The 17001-nt window shown below is 45.9% G+C and overlaps 1 protein-coding gene across 2 annotated transcripts in view; it reads right to left on the bottom strand.

The window, feature by feature from the left end:
* Nucleotides 1-17001, bottom strand: part of LYN (LYN proto-oncogene, Src family tyrosine kinase) — a 147838-nt gene that overhangs the window by 1490 nt on the left and 129347 nt on the right. For both annotated transcript variants that reach the window (XM_062188483.1, XM_062188482.1), the window contains exons 11-12: nt 11680-11833; nt 8253-8384 (exon numbers count right to left, since the gene is read on the bottom strand). In XM_062188483.1, coding sequence (XP_062044467.1) covers nt 8253-8384; nt 11680-11833 — 286 coding nt within the window. The remainder of the gene's footprint in view (nt 1-8252; nt 8385-11679; nt 11834-17001) is intronic.

A 17001-nucleotide genomic window follows, 5' to 3' on the forward strand; every position in this document is an offset into this window, starting at 1 on the left:
GAACTCGCAGATTGAAATCCTAACCCGTAGTCCCTAAGAACTTGGGGCTGCGACCTTTAATGGCATAATTAAGTTAAAATGAGGCTGCTAGGGTGGGTCCTAATCCAACTTAACTGGAAGAGGAGATAAAAGACACAGGCACACACAGGAGGATGACCTTGTGATGACACAGGGAGAAGGGGGCCAACAGCAAGCCAGGTGAGAGCCTCAGAAACACCGACTCTGCCGACACTCAGTGCCTGCCTTCCAGCCACCAGGACTATGCGGTACTAAATGTTGCTTAAACAGCTCCATCTATGTTCTTTATTGTGGAAGCCACAGGAAAATAACACAGGGGCTAACGAAATTGCTTTAAGCATCTCAACAAATAGGTTTTAATCCAAAGGGGAACAAAACAGCATTCAGTTTGCTAAAGTGCAAATAGGCAAGGATTAAGGAGAGGCCAGAGCAAGTTCTTTTTATTTATCTTTAAAAAAGACATATATGGGGGCCGGCGCTGTGGCACAGCTGGTTAAAGCCCTAGTCTGAAGCTCCGGCATCCCATATGGGCGCCGGTTCTGGTCCCGGCTGCTCCGCTTCCAATCCAGCTCTCTTCTATGGCCTGGGACAGTGGTGGAGGATGGCCCAAGTCCCTGGGCCCCTGCGCCCACATGGGAGACCTGGAGGAAGCTCCTGGCTCCTGGCTTTGGATAGGCACAGCTCCAGCTGCTGCGGCCATCTGGGGAGTGAACCAGCGGATGAAGACCTCTCTCTCTGTCTCTACCTCTCTGTAACTCTTTCTTTCTTTCTTTCTTTCTTTCTTTCTTTCTTTCTTTCTTTCTTTCTTTCTTTCTTTCTTTCTTTCTTTCTTTCTTTCTTTTTTGACAGGCAGAGTGGATAGTGAGAGAGAGAGAGAGAGAGAGAGAGAGAAAGGTCTTCCTTTTTGCCGTTGGTTCACCCTCCAATGGCCGCTGCGGCAGGCGCATCTCGCTGATCCAAAGCCAGGAGCCAAGTACTTCTCCTGGTCTCCCATGTGGGTGCAGGGCCCAAGCACTTGGGCCATCCTCCACTGCACTCCCAGGCCATAGCAGAGAGCTGGCCTGGAAGAGGGGCAACCAGGATAGAATCTGGTGCCCCAACCAGGACTAGAACCTGGTGTGCCGGCGCCGCAAGGCGGAGGATTAGCCTATTAAGCCACGGCGCCGGCCTGTAACTCTTTCAAATAAATAAAAAATAAAAATAAAAAAGGTATATATGATATATTCATTTATTTGAAAGGCAGTGTTACACAGAAAGAGAGAGAGAGAGAGACAGAGCGAATGAGACAGAGAAAGATCTTCCATTCTCTGGTTCACTATCCAAATGATCTCAATGGCCAAGGCTGGGTCAGGCCAAAGTCATCTGTGTCTCCCACATGGGTGGCATGGCCCAAATACATGGGGTCATCTTCTGCTGCTTTCCTAGCTACATTAACAGGGAGCTGGATCAGAAGTGGAGCAGCCCAGACTCAAACTGAAGCCCAAATGGGACACCAGCATCATAGGTGGTGGCTTAACCTGCTGGGCCACAACGCTGGTCCCAGCAAGTTTTTTTAATGACAACGATATTAAACTGGACTGACCTTTATTTAAAAATGTTTAATGATTTTCATCCATTTAAAAGGCATACTGACAGTGAGAGGGTGAAAGAGAGAGATCTATCTGCTGGTTCACTCCCCAAATGCATGCAACAGCCAGGGCTGGGCCAGACTGAAGCCAGGAGCTTCAAACTCCACCTGGATCCCCCATATAGATGACAGGGATCCTAGCACTTGATCCATCACCTGCTGCCACCCAGAATGCATTAAGAGGAAACTGGATTGGAAGCACAGGAGCCAGAACTCAATCCCAAGGCAGTTCAACATGGGATGTAGGCATCTTCAGCAATGGCTTAACCCACTTTGCCACAATGTCTGTCCCTGGACTAACTTTTTTTTTTTTTTTTAAAAGATCTATTTAGTTATTTGAAAAGCACAGTTACAGAGAGAAAGAGAGAGAGAATGAAAGAGATCTTCCATCTGCTGGTTTACTCCCCAAAGGCCGCAGCAGCCGGCAGCTTCTTCCGGGCCTCCCATGTGGGTGCAGGGGCCCAAGTACTTGAGCTATCTTCTGCTGCTTTCCCAGGCACATTAGCAGGGAGCGGGATTGGAAGTGGAACAGCCGGGACTTAAACCAGTGCCCATATGGGATATCGGTGCTGCAGGCAGCAGCTTAACCAGCTATGTCACAGCACCAGCCTCATGGACTAACCTTTTACATTCACCATTCCAATCCAATCCTAACCCTTAATCTCAATTTCTTTTGGAGGGTGGAATATTTTTCAGCATGTACCTGTATTATATTTTCAACTGATCATTTCACACATATTTTCTCATATATAGAATAGGTTTTTCATTGTTATTTACCTAAAGTCAGCACCCTTAAATCAGCCAGACCAATTGTTCATGTGGTTGCTAAATAGTTAAAAACTCAGGATTAATTTGGAAAAAAAAAAGAAAAAAGGAATGGTTTGGATCATCTAAAGGATACCCGCCTTGCTTGCACCTTGTAGGGCTCATTGTCTTCTAAGAGCAAGATATCCACTAAGAGGAAGAAAATCACACCCAAGTCATAGCTTCCAGGTGAGGCTACTTCACATACTCACTGACTTGTCTCAGTCTTCAGGACCTGGCCAGAGTCAGAACCTATAGGAGTCTGGGTCTTTCAGATTCTCAACATAGGTGCAGCAGCTAAGGTTCCACTCCTCCTCCTGAGCTCTAGGGAGCTCTGCTGGAGGGAGGCTGGCCTTCAATATGGCCAAATGTCCCAGGGGTTAGGCTCTGATACTGAGAACAGCTTTAAGGGAAGACTGTTTCCTCCATTATTAAAACAGGATAGAGATACGTGCTCAGTTAGCAGTTTTGGTGTCACTAGCCCACATCCGTATGCTTTGCATATTTGTGGTTAGCCCTTCTGTAGGGACGTGAGCTGCTCTAGTGTTTCCATATAGTGCCTGGTATAGGCGAGGAATTCCATTCATCATAACCAACTTCCTCTCCAGAGCTATATTTTCTACTGCCCATGGTCACAGGAAAGATTCTAAAAGATTACTTTATGTAAAATGGTACCAGAATTGAAACAGAACCTTCTGTGAATTTATTCTTTATTTTATGTTTTCCAAATTGTGGGTCATCATCATCCATTTGAGATCAACAGGTTTTAGGGCACTACCAATATTTTTAAAATTAATTAGAGGAGTCAGTGCTGTGGCAAAGTGGGTAAAGCCACCGCCTGCAGTGCCAGTTCAAGCCCCAGCTGCTCCACTTCCAATCCAGTTCTCTGCTATGGCCTGGGAAAGCAGTAGAAGATGGCCCAAGTTTTTGGGTCCCTGCACCCATGTGGGAGACCTGGAAGAAGCTCCTGGCTCCTGGCTTCGGATAGGTGCAGCTCCAGCCACTGCAGCCAAATGGGGAGTGAACCAGCGGATGGAAGAACTCTCTGCCTCCACTTCTCTCTCTGTGTAACTCTGACTTTCAAATAAATAAATAAATCTTTAAAAAAATTATTTGAATAATGAAATGGAAAAGATTGGAATGCACGGCACCTGGTGAAGTCAGTGTGGTTTTTGAAACATCGCTTTGTCTATCGAGAAGGCTTCTTTCATTTCTTTTTTTTTAAGGTTGATTTTATTTATTTGAAAAGCAGAGTTACACACATACACACATACACAGAGGAAGAGAGAGGGTTTCCATCTGCTGGTTTACTCCCCAAATGGCCACAATAGCTAGGAGTGGGACAGAGCACAGCCAGGAACCTGGATCACAAGAGGACCGGCCGGGACTCCATCTGGCACCCATATGCAATGCTGGCATTGCAGGCAGTGGTTAATCCAGTGTGCCACGGCGTCGGCCTGTGGAGGCGGTTCTTTTCTGTGCATCCTCTGCCCTTAACTTACGTTTTTTTCTTCTACAGACACAGTGACCTAAGAAGGGTCCTTCTAGATTTAAACTCAGAAAGAAGACATTACTTGTCTTAGAAGAACCTTTGTTTTGGAAACAGAAAGACCCAAGCACACTTTCTAACCATTCATATCTCTTGAGAGTTATTTACAATGGAAATTTTTTTAAAAAGATTTATTTATTTACTTATTTGAAAGGCAGAGTAACACAAGGGATGGGGAGGGAGGGAGAGAGAGAGAGAGAGAGAGAGACATATCTTCCATCTGCCAGTTCACTTCCCAAATGGCCACAATGGCTGGGACTGGTCCAGACTGAAGCCAAGAGCCCAAAACCCCATCTAGGTCTCCCATGTGATTGTCAGGGGCCCAAGTATTTGGGCCATTGTCCACTGCCTTCCTGGGCCATTATCAGGGAGCTGTATTGGAAACAGAGCAGCCAGGACTCAAAGCAGGGCTCTGAAATGGGATGCTAGCATTACAAGCATCCGCTTAACCCAATGCATCACAATGCCACTCCTCATTTAAGTCTTTTTCCTTGAAAAATAGGTCTTTAGTTTACATGTAGCTTCATTTCTTTTTTGCTTTTCCTTCCTTCCTTTTATTCTCTTTTTATTTTGCAAAGCTAGGCATGTGGTGTCTAAAACACTTAACAAACACAACACACCCAGCACTTTCCTGGGTCAAGGAAGTATTCCCAGATAACTCCATTATCCACAAAGTCTACCCAACTAGTAGTTTGATAGGTGGTGGAAAGTGGCATATTTTGGCCATGTGTACCAGTTTCCATGCTATCCATGAATCAAGTCCTTTGATATCTAAGTAAACAGAACTTCTCGATTCCAATCATAATTCTTAATGCTGGAGGCTCTTAGTTCACCACTCCTGTGACTGGAAATCTACACATTCAGGACCTCTGAAGGTATCCATCATCCTGAAGCAAACCAGTCCATGGTTTCTGCCTGGCCCCACCACATAAGGGTGCTTTAAAATGTTTGTGGAGGGAGCTGGTGTTGTGGTGCAACAGGTTAAGCTACTGCCTGCAATACTGGCATTCCAAATGAGAGATGGTTCAAGTCCTGGCTGCTGTACTTGGGATCCAGTTTCCTGCTAATGAGCCTAGGAAGGCAGCTGAAAATGGCCCAAGTCCTTGGGTTCCTGCCACCCACATGAGAGACCAGGAGAGAGCTCCAGGCTCCTGGCTTTGGCCTGGCCCCGCTCCAGCTGTTGCAAGCGTTTCAAATCAGCAGATGGAAGATCTCTGTCTCTGCTGCTTTCTCTTCCTGTTTCTCTGCCTTTCAAATAAAATGAAAATAAATAAATGAAAATAGAAAAAGTCAGTTTATTTTGGTGCAAACAACATTGAAATCCATGCATAGTTTTTTCATAATATACATTTTCCAGGAATGTTTTGAAGACCCCTTGTATACATTACTTCAAACATTTTCTGCACTAAAATACACTTGTCTTAATTCCATTTTTTCTGTGAACTTTTCAAGCACCAAAGTACCACTGTATATTTGTGTGTGTGTGTGTGTGTGAGTCTCACCATGTTTTTCTTGTTTCTTTTTTTTTTTTAATTTTTTGCCAGGCAGAGTTAGACAGTGAGAGAGAGAGACCGAGAGAGAGAGTTATAGACAGTGAGAGAGAGACACAAAGGTTTTCCTTCCGTTGGTTCACTCCCCTAATGGTCGCCATGGCCGGCACTTTGCCAATCTGAAGCCAGGAGCTGGGTACTTCCTCCCAGTCTCCCATGCAGGTGCAGAGACACAAACACTTGGGCCATCCTCCTCTGCCCTCCCGGGCCACAGCAGAGAGCTGGACTGGAAGAGGAGCAACCGGCACTAGTACCTGGCGCCCCAACGAGAACTAGAACCCAGGGTGCCGGTGCCACAGGCAGAGGATTAGCCGAGTGAGCCACGGCGCCAGCCTCTTGGTTCCTTTTATTTTTGTTTTAAATGATTTTCCACTCCAAATATTTCCAAATTCTGGGCACTGAGTATAGCAGATGAAGGGAGGTCTTAGAAGGCACGTGGGTGTGGGTTCAGAAATAGCTCTACTGGCTGGCTCTGTGTCATAATGGGTAAAGCTGCCACCTGTGGTAGCTACACCCCCATATGGGCACCGGTTTGGGTCCCGGCTGTTCCACTTCCAATCCAGTTCTCTGCTAGTGTGCCAGGGAAAGCAGCAGAAGATGGCCCAAGTCCTTGGGACCAGGCACCCACGTGGGGGATCCAGAGGAAGCTCCTAGCTCCTGGCTTCAGTTGGCCCAGCTCTGGCTGCTGTGGCCATCTGGGGAGTGAACCAGAGGATGGAAGACTTTTCTCTCTGTCTCTCTCTCTCTCTATTAACTCTGCCTTTCAAATTAATAAATAAATCTTATTTAAAACAAGGAAATAGCTCTGCCACCAGCAAGGGGCTCAGATGCCTTCTCTCAGCTTCTGGGCCAAGGCTGTCCTTCCTGTGTAGCACACATGCATGCCACACACAATGTTACTGAATGAGGTTATGTGCTTCTTCTGTCAGGTATGGGATTGCATATACAGTCTGAATATATAACCCTTCTTCTGCAGACCTAGGCAAAGATGGAGACATAGATATAGACTCAGACATTAGGACCGATTAGAAATATTATTTTTCCTGGAGCCTGCACTGTGTTGTAGTGGGTTAAGCCTCAGCCTGTGATGCCAGTTTCCCAACTGGGCACTGGTTTGTGTTCCAGCTACTCTGCTTCCAATCCAACTCCCTATTACTGTACCTAGGAAAGCAGTGGAAGATGGCCCAAGTACACCCACCAAGTAGGAGACCTGGATGAAGTTCCTGGCTCCTGGCTTCGGTCTAACCCAGCCCTGGCCATTGCAGACATTTGGGGAGTGAATCAGCAGGTGGAAGATCTCTCTCTCTCTCTCTCTATGTCTCTACCTCTCTCTGTCACTTCGCCTTTCAAATAAATAATTTTTTTAAAACAAAAAATATTCTTCCTGTTTTCCAGCAGCATAAATGCATTAACTGCAGCATTTAGAGAAAGGGAAGTCAGATTTCCTGGGATCCTTTGCCCATGATCTGGGCACTTCTCCAAGGCCTCTCACTCCCACTTCTTCCCACACAGCCGTGGAAGTGACGGGGCACACAGCCTACATCATGGTTGCTCTTTCTGAAATCCTTCCCTGGCCTCATTCAGAATTAGCTGGGAGGTCCTCGTGTGGCCGTCAGTGCTCCCACTGAGCCATTCCAGCCCCCACATCTATGGCTCCCTCCACTGCTCTTGCCTCCCACTCTGTCATTCATCGCATGGAGACTATCTGGAGATTAAGTGGCCCACATGAATCACTCATTCATTCATTCACTCATTCATCAAATGCTCACTGGGGTCCAAACCAGGCTGGGCCTTTGCTCCTGACGGCTGAATCCATAGCTACATGTTTCCCCTGAGAGCCCCAGAGCTCCCTCCCTTACATCTCTGAGTCCCCAGGGCTGGGAACAGGGACAGATCCAGCAACTCTCCTGCCCCTTTCCAAGCTCCGAAGCCCTTCAGGCACTATGTGCAGCACCCCTCACCCCACAGACTAACACTCTCCATGACCACAGCCTCTCCCAGTGATAACATCAGCTGTGAGTGCAAGGGCCATCGCAGCCTCGAGAGGGCCTTGGCACACTCAGGTAGTTTTTGCATGAGGGGATGATATAAACACCAAAGATTCAATTTGAAATTCATCTCATGCACAGATTTTCATCAAAAACCAGACAGTCATGAGAAGGTGAAGAAGGTGAAGAGATCTCTCTTCTCAGTCATGACACATAGACCCTGGAGCAAGCAGGGAGGGGTGGGCAGAATTGTACTTGCCAGCTTCCACTGTCAGGACCCTGGAAATAGTGAATGATGGCCCCACTGGCACCAGTAAGTTAAAGATAGGCAGGACCTGAAGAGGCCAGGAATCCACAACACTCACGATAGAAACCAATCCAAAGACCCTGGAAATCCTTGTTCCTATGCCTGTTTCCCCCTCTGTCAGGTGCATGGCCATGGCAGAGGCCTGGGTCCAGTCCACCCTCATCTTCTCAACACCCTCCGTGGTACCAGGACATGCTAGGTGTCAAGTAAGCAGTGCGATTAATTAGTGAAGACAAACAACATGACCTCAGGGAGATAAGGCAGGGAAAGACCTAAGCATAATTTAGAACAATTTCCACTAAATACACTGAAAAATCAAGTTCTGGCACAAAGTGCTTTTTCTTTGCTTTGGGATAGATGGAGTTACACCTTCCTGCAACTTGAATGGAAAGAAGCAAGTCAACAGTACCTGGGTAGGGAATTTTCCCATAGGTAACGATTTCATACAGAAGAATTCCGAAGGACCAGACATCAGACTTAATTGTGAAGCATCCAAAGTTGATTGCTTCCGGAGCTGTCCATTTAATAGGGAACTTAGCACCTAAGGAAAAAGACATGAGATTCTCACTGGGATCTCTGAACTTGCACAAAAGTGTCATGGATGTGGGAATCTAAATTATTTTGGATAGACAACACATGCATGTAATACAAAACAGTGATGGTATAAAATACTATACTAAAATGTTTGCTTCTTTCCTGTTTCCCATTTGAAAATTCCACTTATTACAAGCTTCCTATATACCCAACTGGGCATAATATAATTAGCCAGCTTCAAACATCAAAGAGCATAATGTGCAATGTAACAGAATCTACTTCCAGCTTGTCCATTTGTCTCTCAGCACTAGCCTCTAACATTTACTTTTTGTGTTCAAATTTTCTGTAATGAACCCATCTTATGTGTTATAAACATAATATAAACATCGTTTCCTAGATATGCTTTTGTGAATAAATATCTTTAAGCCTCTACCAATAAGAATTTCAGATACTACTCCAAACCTGAATGGCCCATTCTTTCCTTTGAAAGGATAAAACCAGTATTAAACTTTCGGGGTTGGGGGGAATGACGACCTGCCTAAACTGACATGCAGATGAAACAAAATCTCTTGCTGGTTGCTGGTGAGGCAGAGGGACTGGGGCTGGCAGATGTGGGTCCCCTGAGGAAGGTAGGGGCTCAGGCAGACTGTCAGTCTTGCACCCTTGAAGACCAGGGGTTGCTACCAAACATTTACAGGTTTTTTTTTTTTTTGGCCTTTATTATGTTTCTGCTTGGGAATATTTTGTGGGATCTGACCAAAATAGGTAATCTGGGAGTGGACATGGGACCTACTGGTTAAGATGCCCACATTCTAACTTGCAGGGTCACAGTTCAAGTTCTGGCTCCGCTCCTGGGTTTGGTTTTCTGCCAATGGGTACCCTGGGAGGCAGCAGGTGATGGGTTTCTGCCATCCACAGGGCAGACCTGGATTGAGTTCCTGTTTCCTGGCTTCAGTCCAGCCTAGCCATATCTGTGGGAGTCATTTGGGGAGCTTCTGTGCTTCTCAAGAAAGCAGATCTACATAAGAGCAGTAAGGACTGGGGGTGGGCATTTCACACAGTTTAGGATGCCTGCCTTCCACGTTGCAGTGCCTGGGTTTCAGTCCTGGCTCTGCTCCTGATTCCAGCTTCCTCCCAACCTGGGAGGCAGGAAATGACTTAAATATCTGGGTTCCTGTTGGCCACGTAGGAGACCTAGATTGAGGTCCTAACTTTGGACTTCAGCCTGGCTCAATCTTGGCTGTGAACCAACAGATGGGAAATCTCTCTCTCTGTCTCTGCCTCTGCCTTTCAAGTTAATAAAATGACTAAATAAATAGGAAAAACAGAACAAAAAGGAAAAGAGCGAGCCTTGTGGCCAGGCTATTATGTGCTGGGCCCCGTCACACATTCCTGCAGGAAAGCAGGGCAGGCAGCAGAGTGTGGTGGTCAGGAGCTTGGCTACGGCACCACACAGCCTGGGTTTGAATCCTGGCTGGACTGCTTCCCATTTCGTGTGATCCTGGCAAGTCACTCACTGCCTTTTCCATCTGTAAAATGGGTAATCAAACCTCCTAAAGAGGTTGCTGGGAGGGTTACGTGGGTTGATCCATGTGCTTGGCACAATGTAAATATCAATGGAAAGTCAGTCTCATTGCTGCAGTCCTGAGGTAGGCCAGGACCTACAACCTGACCTCTCTGCATTGAGCCACACTGTCTTGCATTAGTTATTTCTGTGAAGCTCTGGGCTTGTCATATGCAATGAGACCAAAGGAATCAATCCTAGCTCATGTACTCTGATGCTTGATTTCCTGGGGTTGAGTCCTGATTCTATTATTTACTGTGGGACCCCAGGAAGCTGCTGAAATCTCTCCTTTGCTCATCTATAGAATGGGGGTAATAATAATAATGAGTGTCTTTCCCAGATGGTGACTGCAAAGATAAATAAGATCATGTAGGAAAAGCCCGTTTACACACTGTAAGTGCTCAACACCTTGTAGCCATAATCTTTAAACTGCTTTTCTTCCAACTGTTTTCTTTCACCTGCCTTTTCACCCAGGAGAATCATGAAGGTTAAGGATAATCATAATCCACCTTGACCTTTTCATGAAGGTCAAGGACAAGTTATAATCCATCTAGGAGAACACAGGCTTGAGGCAGGAGGAGAACCATCTCAGAGAAGATGGGAGGAGATTCTCAACAAATCACAACAAGGTTTTTCACCTGTTTGTCACCTCCTTACGTCCTGAGGACATTTCCAGAAATCACAAACATGCAGTTAAAAGAAAAATAATCCTTGCTGAACAATGCCTAAGAATATCAAGAAAGTGCATGGCTGTTTTGGGAGAGAGTGAGCACTCAAGAAATATTCGCTCAAGCCTCCTGAGTGAGACTGTCAGAAGCCCCAGGTCATGAGGCCCCATGGGTGATTCTGCCATAGGCAAAGTGCAGCCCCTGTGGTGTAGGACACCAGGCTACATGCCAGGGACTGGGGGTGACATCCTGACTGTTTTTGGTTCACACATATAATATGGAATGTGGGAGAAAAAGGAGAATATTTTTGTTGCATTTGATTTAGATCTCTATGTGTGTGATAATGTCCCTGTTTTAATTTGTAATTAAGAGCCCAGATCATAGAACATAGAATTAATTGTACAAATACTTCCTCTATTGCTGAGAAAAGTACACTTCATTGTTTCCTTAAAAACTTTCACAATGTAATGAAAACAGAATCAAGAATCTCGACCTTGCCCAAATCTATTTTTGTTTTGCTTTGCTTAACTGAAATACAGATGCATTTGTAAACCTTAGAAAAGTGTCAGGTGAAGTTAATTAAGAGTTCATTTAGTATTGGAGTGAAACGGACACTTTGAGATTTGATGATTGTTTACAGCCCTTGTCTCTTCTGTTGAGGAACAGTGTTTTGTTGTTTTCTTCATATTATTTGTTGAGCTCTTACTTAGTGTAGGGTTACCTTTACGATCATTAAGTAACCTGAAAGTAGATCTTTGTAAAAATTAAGAGTGGGAATGGGAGAGGGGGCAGAAAGAAGGGATGAAGCACGGGCAGGAGGGAAGGTAGGGTGGGAGGTATCACTATGTTTCTAGATATCTATATGCAAAATACATGAAGCTTGTATACCTTAAATCGTTTTTTAAAAAAGAGTTCATTTCTTTGAAAACAATCATGAGAACATAAACAAGTAATGATAGTCCATACTGAATGTTGTCCCAACTATGTATATCATGACTTTGGGGATTGCTTGTGTGAAAAACAGAGCTGAAACCGTAAGAAAACACCTGAGCAGGGTGAGGGGAACACACCTTCCCTTGCTGTGTACTCGTTATCTTCAATGACTCTAGCAAGGCCGAAGTCTGCGATCTTGCACATGAGAGACTCAGAGACCAGGACGTTGGCTGCTCGTAGGTCCCGGTGGATGTAGTTCTTGCGCTCGATGTACGCCATTCCCTCCGCAATCTGAAAGTGGAAATGGTCGTCACGTTCACATCTAGGATAGACAGCTGTTGTGGGGTGAGTAGCACTTGTCTCCTTTAAACTGCCGCGGATGTTTAAACCCCATCATCTTAATGTTAAGGGTTGATGGTGGAGACTTGATTTAATTATGGTTTCTGCGGGGATGGATCTGGTGGGAGGGGGTTCGAGTCCTGCCCAGCTTCCTGGTTTACTGTGTGAGCATTCCTCCACAGCCATGGCCAGCCTCCAGAGACACCAGAGTAGGAGGCCACCCCATCCTGAACTGTAACCTCCGAACTGTGTGCTGAAACAAACCTTTTCTTTCCTAAGCAGCTCCTCTTGGGTGTCTTAGTTAAAGTAATGAAAAGCGAACAAATACATCAATTGTAGAGGGCCATCAAGGAAAACCGAAACACATATGAGTCCAGAAATATTTTCATATGTGTTAATCTGATCACAAGTTTTAAAGACAGTGGGTGAATGACAATCATCATTTGAGTCTTTGTTAAAATAACTGCCCCCTTCAAATCTCCAATAATAATTCTTCTTTTTTTCTTTTAGAAACATGTTTCAACATTTTCTAGTATGTGGAGAATCTTTTAAGACTTTACTAAATTCTTACATCTAGACATGCAGATGTCATTATCCCAATTTTTCAAAGAAAGTGGAGGCTATGGTCTGAATGTTTGTGTCTCCCACAAATTCAGAGGTTGAGCTCCTACTCCCCACAGTGATGGTGTTAGAAGGTGAGGATTTGGGGAGGGGAGTAGTGCCCTAATGAAACAGACCCCAGTTCCTCATGCACCCCCTGCACCATGGAGGATGTAGTGAGAAGATGCTGTCCATGAACCAGAAAACTGGCTCTCACCAAACACTGACTCTGCTGGCACCTTGATCTTGGACTTTTCCACCCATATAACTGTGACAAATAAATGTATGCTAGATAAGTCACCCTTGTCTGTGGTATTTTGTTATAGCAGCCTGAATGGACTAAGACAGTAGAAAGTGACGCGCTAATTCAAGTGAGCTACTTGGGGCATCAAGAACAGGATGTCCTTTGTCCTCGGTCAACAGCATCCTCTCTGGGGGTTTGATCCCTGACCCATAGAATTGGTTCTCCAGGTTCCTTCTGCACAGTCCCGCCAGGGCGATCACGAGTCACTCTGACCACAAAGCACGACAGCAGGTAAACATCAAAGACTTAAGCAGAACAACTGATGATGTGGCACGGTCCCCAAGCCAGGTTTTTAAGGAACACCTTAGCAAACTGTGAAGTTAAGGAGAAGGAAAGGAGGGTCACGGGGGCCAGGGGACCGAGTAGCTCTATCTGGTAAGCAGCAAACCGAGAAGTCCCTAATGAGAATGAATTCACACACGAAGGAATGAACTCTGCCAGAGTCTACCTACAGTTCCAGGCAAGTCAGCTCTGGGACCCGACTTTCTCCCACTCATCCCTCATTATCACGCAACTCAAACTCCATTCCAGCCTCTGTTGAGTAGCACAGAATCAACTCCTTATTATTGGATCCACTTTCCTTCCCCCCAGGCCAATCCCTTGGCTTAAGCCCTCCCTGAATTCTTCTCCCATAATTTCTCTTTACTACCCTAGAGGGTCAATCTGTACAAAAACCATCTATAGCTGCTGATCAGAACCTTGTCATATTTTTGTTGCTGTTTACTGTACTTCTTGTAGTCATGCCGATCAGATGCTAAACACTTCAAGGCCAGAGCCCACATCACACCTTTTCTCTTCTAACTTGTGTCTAAGGGAACTTTCAACCTTGTCATCAAATCCTTATCTCACAGTCAAACAAAGCTCTTTGGACAAGGTGCTGGGATTTTGAAACGACCAGTATCCTGTGTTATTAGCACGCTGCTTCAGGAACCTGGCAGGTGATATTTTTGTGGTCACGGTAATCTTGTGTATAATAATGTATAGTAATCAGTATGTCCTATCTTGGTCTCAAAGTCTATTCAGCCCAGTCTTTCACTCCTGGTAGGCACCAAGGAATGCCGTCGCAACTCCTTAATAATGATGCTGTGGCCTGGCAGGATCTGCCCCTCTTAGCCCTCCTGCTTCTTCCTCATGTCCTCCACACCTCCCATCTCTGCTTGGCACGTTCACTGCCAGCCCCTTTCACCTGACCTACTCATTCTACAGGTCTCAGCAGAGATGTCACTTCTCTTCGGAGCCTTGCCCAGCACTCCCTCTGCTCCCAGGTGTGCACCTCCAGGTTCCCTGCTCATCACTATTTACCTATCGGTGATCATTGCACACTCCTTTTTTTTTTTTTTTTAAAGATTTATCTATTTATTTGAAAGTCAGAGTTACACAGAGAGAGCAGAGGCAGAGAGAGAGGTCTTCCATCCGATGGTTCACTCCCCAACTGGCCACAACAGCCGGAGCTGCACCGATCAGGAGCCAGGAGCCAGGAACTTCTTCCGGGTCTCCTACGCGGGTGCAGGGGCCCAAGGACTTGGGCTATCTTCTACTGCTTTCCCAGGCCATAGCAGAGAGCCGGATGGGAAGTGGAGCAGCTGGGTCTTGAACTGGCGCCCATATGGGATGCCGGCACTTCAGGTTAGGGTATTAACCCGCTGCGCCACAGCGCCGGCCCCCACTGCACACTCCTGATCCCAGCTCTGGGCACAGTAGAAGGCATGGTGACACAAGGGACTGTCCTCATAACCAATCTCAGCAAGACAGGTGCCGAGAACAAACCAGATAATGACAGCTGAATGTGGTCAAGGCAGGTCTGGGCAGCAGGGACGGTGTGGCTCCTGCTCTTTTCCCCAGTCTTCACGAGCCCTTGACACTCAGGAGATGTGCAACCCTGATCTGATGCTGGGAAACAGGTGAGGCAACTCTGCAGGAAATCAGCACAGGGTGGGCGGCAGTGAGAACTCAGGTGAGGATGGAGCCCACTGGGGTTTGTGGCTTGCTCTGAGGTGACTTTGTGTCCCAGCAACACCAGAGTGTGGGATGAAGAGGGCAGCGGAAACCTCAGCGGCCAACTCTTTCTAGAAAGGACATTACTGACCCCAGTGACTTGGGCACTTTTTGGGAAGGATGGGAGACAGGAGCCCTGGCTCCACTTTCTCTGCCGGTGCCTCAGCTTCAACAAGGCTTAATAAAAACAGCCAGGAAACACGGTAAAATAGACAGTGATGATCAGGTGGAGCAAATGTGCAAGAATGGGGTGCACAGTTGTAACAAATGGAGCTGAACATTTGGCCTTTGGAAATAGAGTGATAGTGCTGGGCTGAACAGAACCAGAACTGGCTTGGAGCCAAGCGGAGATGACAGCAGACGAATGGGTGCTGACGCCACCCCAGATTCCTTGCTGTACCCCATGGTGGTTCAGCTTCTTAAGATTCTCAGTTCTTGGGGCCAGCACTGTAGCACAGAGAGTTAAGCCACAGCCTGCAGCACTGACATCCCATATGGGCATCGGCTCAAGTCCGGCTGCTCCTCTTCCATTCCAGCTCTCTGCTAATGCACCAGAGAAAGCTGTAGAGGATGGCCCAAGCCCTTGAGTTCCTGCATTCACATGGGGGACCCAGAAGAAGCTCTTGGCTCCTGGCTTCTGCCTGGCCCAGTCCCGACTGTTTTGGTCATTTGGGGAGTGAACCAGCAGATGGAAGATCTTGGTCTCTCCTTGTTTTTGTGTAACTCTGACTTTCAAATAAATAAATAAATCTTTAAAAAAGATTTATTTTTAAAAGAAAAGCCTTACCATTAAAAAAAAAAAAAAGATTCTTAGTTCTTGAATACTTATCTAACATTCCAAGAATTGGATACAAACTGGGCTGGAAATCCCCAAAACCCCAAATTGGGCGAGATTCCAAGTTGGGCCTGAAACTGCAGTTGCCAGCAGCAAGCAGGGGCCTGTGCTGGATTCCTCCTGGCTGCCGAGGGGCCCTTGTTGGCTGTGTGGGTGGCATGGACAGAGCATGCAAACTCAGTGGAGGCAAAGACTTCATTCTTGAGCTTGGGAGTGGATTTTCAAGATCAGCTCATTAAGAAAAGCACCCAGGGACCTGTCAGTAAGACATTTACCACACTACCCAAGGCCTGCATTTACATAGAGCTGGTTGTATTCCTAAAGATGATTCTCTGAAATAACAACAGACTTGAACAAGCCTCGTTTATTTTCACTTTCTTTCCTGCACTGGAGTGCTTCAAGGAGCTCAGATTCCAAACAACACTAAGAGTGTTTGCAAAGACAGGACAGGGCAATAGTAGCCTTAACCGAGGTGAACACAAAACAAATATGCTAACAAAATCAGCCCTTTCAGCTGTGGTTTGCTTTTGAAGATGATAAACATCAGAATTATCTACTCTATAAAATTAGCTCACTATCTCTATTCTTTCTCTGGTCTGTATGTTTTGTTTTTTGTTGAACACACACACATTTGTATATTTTCCTATGTCAGTGAGTCATTTTTAAGATTGCATTCAGATTTTTGCAAATACAGACCTTTGTATTTTCTTTGGGTAAAGTAACTCCAGCTCCACTTTGCAACAGCAGGAGGAAACCAGAAACCTCTCTTTGGTTGGTCAAATCTAGGATCAACTTTTCTTTCACAGAATATCTGCTTCCTCCCCCAGGGTCCCTTGGCATTCACTACTGCAGGAAGACTGTCAGAGAAATATACCAAACCAAGGCTCTCAGTCCCTGGGGACCCTCGTGGCAGGGAGCACTTGCCTCCACTTCCCATGGCTGCAAGAGCTTGGAAATGCTGACTCATGCAGGGCCTACAAGGATCTGTATGGTTCAGAAGATGGTTCTGCTGCTTTGTGTCCATAGACATTTTGCTCTGATGATGATGGTAAGTAGTTACATAGGTAAACAGATATAACAACCACTCCTCCCACCACTAATGGAACACTTTCTATGTACCAGATTCTTAAATTCTTTATACGTAACTCATAAATCATGCATCTTCATTCATACATTCATGGATCTTCATAACAAGCCTAGCAGAGAGGTTTTATTTCCATTATACAAATACAAATGAGGGTTAGAGAAATTGAAGATTCTGCTGAAAGGCACAGAATGAAGGAAGAGAGGCAGGGTTTGCACCTGGTGTGCCTGACATTAAAGTCCAGTCTCCCAACACCACATGCCAGGACATCACCTCTGCAAGAGGTTCAGCACTGATCGATA

The sequence above is a fragment of the Lepus europaeus genome, chromosome 4 (assembly GCF_033115175.1).
Source record: "Lepus europaeus isolate LE1 chromosome 4, mLepTim1.pri, whole genome shotgun sequence".
NCBI lineage: Eukaryota > Metazoa > Chordata > Mammalia > Lagomorpha > Leporidae > Lepus > Lepus europaeus.